Genomic DNA, 6,460 nt, shown 5'->3' on the forward strand with positions numbered 1-6,460 from the left:
TTAATTGTCCCTTGGTCTGGCAGCCCTCCATCCAGCGTGTAGTTGTTTCCGTAGTTCAGATACAAGTTTCTTTTCAGCAGTGTTATAGGCCAAGTTAAAGTTTTCCTCGGGGTCCTTAATATGGTCGTACAACTCAATACCATAAACTTTGTTCCAGTCCGGTTTATAGAGAGGCTTTGAGTCGAACTTTACCCACTCTGTGTATCTGTATGTATTGGTAGTCATGCTGTAGCCCATCTGGTCACCACCGTCTTCAGATCTTGGGTACTGAGAGAACACAGCCTTCTTCCAGTTGGGACTTGCTGGGTTGGTTATCAGAGGTATCAAACTAGTGCCTTCAGTGCAGACTAGAACGTTAGTAGAGTTTTCTGGACAGAGATCAATAGGAGGTAGACCTGCAGCTTCTACCAGAGTAGGAAACAGATCCACAAACTCGGTGAGTTCTTCAGTCACAATGCCCTTGTCTGTGAGACCCGGCACATGTACCATCATCGGGGCGTGGGTGGCGAGCTCAAAGTCCGTGTGCTTGCACCACTCACCGTGTTCCCCCAGTTGCCAACCGTGATCTCCCCAGAAGGAGATAATTGTGTTGTTGGCCAGTCCTTGATTCTCCAGCTCCTGCACAACTCGTCCCAGTTCGTAGTCCGTGTAGCTTAGACCGCTGTAGTAGGCTCTCCTCAAGTTGAGGATAACATCGTTTGGGAGTGTGGTGTTGATGTCTCCTGTAACGTTAAGTTTGTGAATGTCAACGTACTTTCTAAGCTCTCCATAGCTAGACCATGCGATTTCCGGCATTTTATCAGGAGCGTAGGGGTTGGCTGGGAGACTGATGGAGGACTCGGGGTACATGTCAAAGAACATCTGTGGTGCCACAAAGGGAAGATGAGGCTTATGGAATCCTTGGGCGATGAAGAAAGGACGTTCTCCAGATCTAGCTTGAGGGGCCGCTTGTCTGATCATGTCAATGACATAGTCTGCATTCTGGGTGTCTTGAAGTGAGTTGTTCTTTAGAAGATCCATCGGCACATTCATCCAACTCACCTTTTCTTTATACACAAAGTTATTGGCATCCGACCCTGACTCAAAATATGGGTCTGTCCAGGAGATCGGGTCGTTGTTATCGGATGCATGTCCTGGATGGAATATCTTACCCGATCCTATCGTCCTGTAGCCATGTTCCTTGAAATACTGAGGGATGGTGGTGAAGTTCCCCTCCCACATCTCTCCAATACACCACAAGATCATACACATGGGTGGTGTCCGGTCTTCGTCCAGTGAGGAGAGATGATCTGCTCGGGGAACACACAGCCTGCTGAACATGGGCTCTCTTCAACAGAAGACTCTTCCGAGCGAGGGCATCAAGGTTTGGTGAATGCATCGGAGGATGGACAGGACTGGGGAAATCTTTTCCTTCAAAAATGGATAGCTCCGGCCTCATGTCATCTGACACCAAAAACAACACATTCATACGAGCCCGGGCGGTAGTGACCGCCAGCAGCAGAATAGTCGCCCTCAGCATGATGATCTTTAAGTCATAGCAGGTTCCACCTGACGAGTGAGGATTTATGTATTTTCGAGCCTGTGAAGTTAGCAGCAGATTCTTATCAGTTCTGATATGGATATGTTTGAATATACCTGTGGCATGGCCTTGACCAATCGTGATCATGTGTATTGCTGACAACGGGAAACTATTATCTCGTCGAGCGTTTCTTACACACACGTTAACTAGGTCATCCTCAACTTATATAATATCCAAAATGAACTTATGTAATATCTAAAATCATTTTTTTAGACACACTAAATATACCTCGCAAATTCCATTTTAGAGTCATAAGACTTGTTTTGCATTTGCAGAGTCAATTATACGGTTTCAATTATATTATGACCATGTGTTTTTGAATTACTTTGAAATAGTGTTGATACAAGGTGGTCACTAAAAGGTGAACATATGCTTCACGACCCACAAACACATACAAAGGATAGTAAAACGGAATATCGATTTTCATCGGATATCACTTTTGTCAGTCACGCATGATTTTTTGGACAAACTGACCTATGAACGCAGTATAAACATGGAAAAATACACAATATACAATACACAATGATAATACAATACAGTATAAACACGAGTCATACATAGACCTAGGTATGAAATAAAGAATATACCGGTTTTGGATGATTATTTAACAAAAAACAACGTAACGCAACATATGTAACTTGTACGTCACAGTTAAAACACTTTAAAAATACCTTTGCTGTTTTTAATTCTAAAGCCAAAACACAACGGTTGGTACAGTATAATTGTAAAAGACCAAATGAAAGATATGTTTATGAATAGTTTTCAAATATACAGTCACCTAAAACAAGGAGTGAGTGAGTGAGTGAAGAGAAAGGAGAACAGAGTCAATGACACCACGTAATTGTGACTATCAGATTTTCATTCTATCGCTCTTACAACATACATAGGTAAACAGGCCTTATCTGTCATGGAATTTCCCGCGAGACGATACCTTTATGTGACCTTGTCATAAAGTGGGTTAATAGCATGTGTGTATTTTCATCAGATATTACCCAACTTGAAAATCCTGGTGCCTCGTGCGTATCTAATGTAATCGTTTTTGTTTTACGCCGCACTCAGCAATGTTCTAGCCATATGGCGACGGTCTGTAAAATTGGACCGGGCAATTCAGTGATCAACAGCATGAGCATTGATCTACGCAACTGGGATACGATGACATGTGTCAAGTCAGCGAACCTGACCACCCGATCCCGTTAGTCGCCTCTTACGACAAGAAAGGGTTACTGAAGACCAATTCTAACCCGGATCTAACTACTAACGGGATCGGGTGGTTAGGTTCGCTGACTTGACACATGTCATGCGTAGTTCTATGCTCATGATGCTGATCACTAGATTGTGTGGTCCAGACTCGATTATATACGGGCCACCGCCATAGCTTTGAAAAACAAAGCCATGCCATCTCAACCCCACGTTGCTGATAATGTCAACCACTGGTTTGGCGAACCCAGACTTCATTATCAACAGGATGTCCTCAAACAGAATGAATATTGTTGACTGCAACACAAGAAACAAAATATACCGAGGGAAACAAATAAGTGAACACCACTTCATGGCAGTGTTCCTTTATTTATTCTCAGATTTCCTCCCACAGCACTATTCAAAGCTGGTGATGAAAACTGTAAAATATTAAAGGAACGCTTGTGTTACGACGTAAATTGTAATAAAAACGCAAATTGTAATACTTGCAGCAATTGTAATAAACTTGACGTAAATTGTAATAAAAACGTAAATTTGCGTTTTTATTACAATTTACGTGGTAACAGCTTGAATTTTCCTGTGATCCTTTAATCGTTTCTCTCAGTAAATATCACCTTGGCCCACTTACGTCAAACAAGTTCACAGTTATCAGTGTTGAAACATCTGACACCTTTACTGCTAGATATTACCTTGTCGCATTTGACAAAAGTTCAAGACATGTATTCCCGTGAAGATAACGGTAACGATCGGAGTACAAGTACAGAGTTACTAAAATAATTGATTGAGTTTAGTTTTACGTCGCTTTAGCAATATTTCAGCAATATCACGGTGGGGACACCAGAAATGGGCTTCACACATTGTACCCACGTGGGGATTCGAACCTATTCGGCGTGACGAGAGAACGCTTTAACCACTAGGCTACCCCACCGCCCCGAGTCAGGAAGAATTACAGCAGGTCTAATATTTTGTCATTGTTTGGTTTTACACAATCGAACCGGTGAGTTCGTGAGTGAGTTCGTGAGTGAGTGAGATAGTGAGTTCGTGAGTGAGTGCATTAACCAAAAGTTATAATGTTTTTTTCACTCTTAATCGTGATGTAAACAATAGATTATACGACATATGCACTAGGGTTGCTATACCATAACTGTCCTGGACTTTGATATGACAACTGTTACCTGAGGACCCCTGAAGAATGTTTTTATTAAATTTAATAGTTTTTGGAAAATTAAGTGAACACATTATTTCTTGATACGATTTCTTTTTTTTATTGCTTTTTATCACGTTCTTCGCTGATGTGAATCCAAAACTATAGTATATATACATGGTGGCGTGAAAATAAACACAACATGAAAAGGATGCAAAAATAATTTAGTCTGCTCTTTCACTTATTTGTCTAAATGAAAGAACGTATGCAATGAAAACTGGATTTAATCACAACGTTACTCCGTTTGGACAGTGTATACTTAATGGTAAAAACAGAAGTATGATACTCGTATCGAAACAGAATATCGTGGTATAAATGTTCTTTTCATATTTAACCATCATCAAACACGCATGTTTACATTCTTTTGTTGGGCAGTTGACACAGAATGGCATTTCGTCATTTCAGAAAAAGGCGTAAGCCTTCGTAAAATGATTAAACTGAATCAAATATGGGCCTGTTGTAAATCTACAATTATTTAAAATGTTAATTGTCCCTTGGTCTGGCAGCCCTCCATCCAGCGTGTAGTTGTTTCCGTAGTTCAGATACAAGTTTCTTTTCAGCAGTGTTATAGGCCAAGTTAAAGTTTTCCTCGGGGTCCTTAATATGGTCGTACAACTCAATACCATAAACTTTGTTCCAGTCCGGTTTATAGAGAGGTTTCCTGTCAAACTTCACCCATTCTGTGTATCTGTATTTATCCGTAGTCATGCTGTAGCCCATCTGGTGACCTCCGTCTTCAGATCTTGGGTACTGAGAGAACACAGCCTTCTTCCAGTTGGGACTTGCTGGATCTTTCATCAGAGGTATCAAACTGTTGCCTTCAGTGCAGACTAGAACGTTGGTGGAGTTTTCTGGACACAGATTAATAGGAGGTAGACCTGCAGCTTCTACCAGAGTAGGAAACAGATCCACAAACTCGGTGAGTTCTTCAGTCACAATGCCCTTGTCTGTGAGACCCGGAACATGCACCATCATAGGGGCGTGGGTGGCGATGTCAAAGTCCGTGTGTTTGCACCACTCACCGTGTTCCCCCAGTTGCCAACCGTGATCTCCCCAGAAGGAGATGATTGTGTTGTTGGCCAGGCCTTGATTCTCCAGCTCTTGGACAACACGTCCCAGCTCGTAGTCTGTGTAACTGAGGGCGCTGTAGTAGGCTCTCCTCAAGTTGAGGATGACATCGTTTGGGAGTGTGGTGTTGATGTCTCCTGTACCGTTAAGTTTCCGAATATCAACGTAGTTTCTAAGCTCTCCATAGCTAGACCATGCGATTTCCGGCATCTTGTCTGGAGCATATGGGTTAGCTGGGAGACTGACGGAGGACTCTGGGTACAAGTCAAAGAACATCTGTGGTGCCACAAAAGGAAGATGAGGTTTGTGGAATCCTTGGGCGATGAAGAAAGGACGTTCTCCAGATCTAGCTTGAGGGGCCGCTTCTCTGATCATGTTAATGGCATGATCAGCATTCTGGGTGTCTTGAAGTGAGTTGTTCTTCAGAAGATCCATCGGCACATTCATCCAACTCACCTTTTCTTTATACACAAAGGTATTGGCTTGCGACCCTGACTCAAAATATGGATCTGTCCAGGAGATCGGGTCGTTGTTATCGGATGCATGTCCAGGGTGGAAAATCTTACCCGATCCTATCGTCCTGTAGCCATGTTCCTTGAAATACTGAGGGATGGTGGTGAAGTTCCCTCCCACATCTCTCCAATACACTACCAGATCATACACATGGGTTGTGTCCGGTCTTCGTCCTGTGAGGAGAGATGATCTGCTCGGGGAACACACAGCCTGCTGAACATGGGCTCTCTTCAACAGAAGACTCTTCCGAGCGAGGGCATCAAGGTTTGGTGAATGCATCGGAGGATGGACAGGACTGGGGAAATCTTTTCCTTCAAAAATGGATAGCTCCGGCCTCATGTCATCTGACACCAAAAACAACACATTCATACGAGCCCGGGCGGCAGTCACCGCCAGCAGCAGAAGCGTCACTTTCAGCATGATGATCTTTAGGTATTGCAGGTTCTACCTGACGAGAGAGGATTTATGTATCTTCGAGCCTGTGAAGTTAGCAGCAGATTCTTATCAGTTCTGATCTGAATATTTTAGAATATATGTGTGGCATGGCCTTGACCCATCGTGATCAGGTCTATTGCTGACAACGTGAAACTATTATCTCGTCGATCGTTTCCTACACGCATAGACGTCACGTTTATACAAACTGGGGTAACTTTAACTTATATAATATCTAAAATAATTTCCTTTTTTAGACACACTAAATATACCTGTCAAACTCCATTTTAGAATCATGAGACTTATTTTTGCATTTTCAGAGTCAACTATACGGTTTGAACTATATCATCAGCATGTGGTTTTTTTATATAGTGTTGATACAAGGTGTTAGCTAAAAGGTGAGCATATCCTTTCCTACCGTTTTCGCGGGTCACAAACACATTCAAAGGTTAGTAAAAAGGAATATC

The 6,460-nt window shown here is 42.5% G+C and overlaps 2 protein-coding genes across 2 annotated transcripts; both read right to left on the reverse strand.

Annotated features, from left to right (window-relative positions):
* Positions 1–1,221, reverse strand: LOC124287446 (iduronate 2-sulfatase-like). Its single transcript, XM_046723998.1, has one exon. It carries the CDS (start codon positions 1,219–1,221, stop codon positions 1–3), a length of 1,221 nt encoding a protein of 406 aa, XP_046579954.1.
* Positions 1,222–4,463: 3,242 nt separating this feature from the next.
* Positions 4,464–5,981, reverse strand: LOC124287447 (iduronate 2-sulfatase-like). The gene has a single exon (XM_046723999.1). The coding sequence runs from the start codon at positions 5,979–5,981 to the stop codon at positions 4,464–4,466; it is 1,518 nt and encodes a 505-aa protein (XP_046579955.1).
* Positions 5,982–6,460: the final 479 nt, after the last annotated feature.

Source organism: Haliotis rubra, unplaced genomic scaffold (assembly GCF_003918875.1).
Source record: "Haliotis rubra isolate DU_JTF1 unplaced genomic scaffold, ASM391887v1 Scf400, whole genome shotgun sequence".
Classification (NCBI taxonomy): Eukaryota; Metazoa; Mollusca; class Gastropoda; order Lepetellida; family Haliotidae; genus Haliotis; species Haliotis rubra.

Coding starts and splice junctions, on each gene's coding strand:
- LOC124287446 (XM_046723998.1), bottom strand. CDS start 1,221: ATGTGGGAGGGGAACTTCACCACCATCCCTCAGTATTTCAAGGAACAT.
- LOC124287447 (XM_046723999.1), bottom strand. CDS start 5,981: ATGCTGAAAGTGACGCTTCTGCTGCTGGCGGTGACTGCCGCCCGGGCT.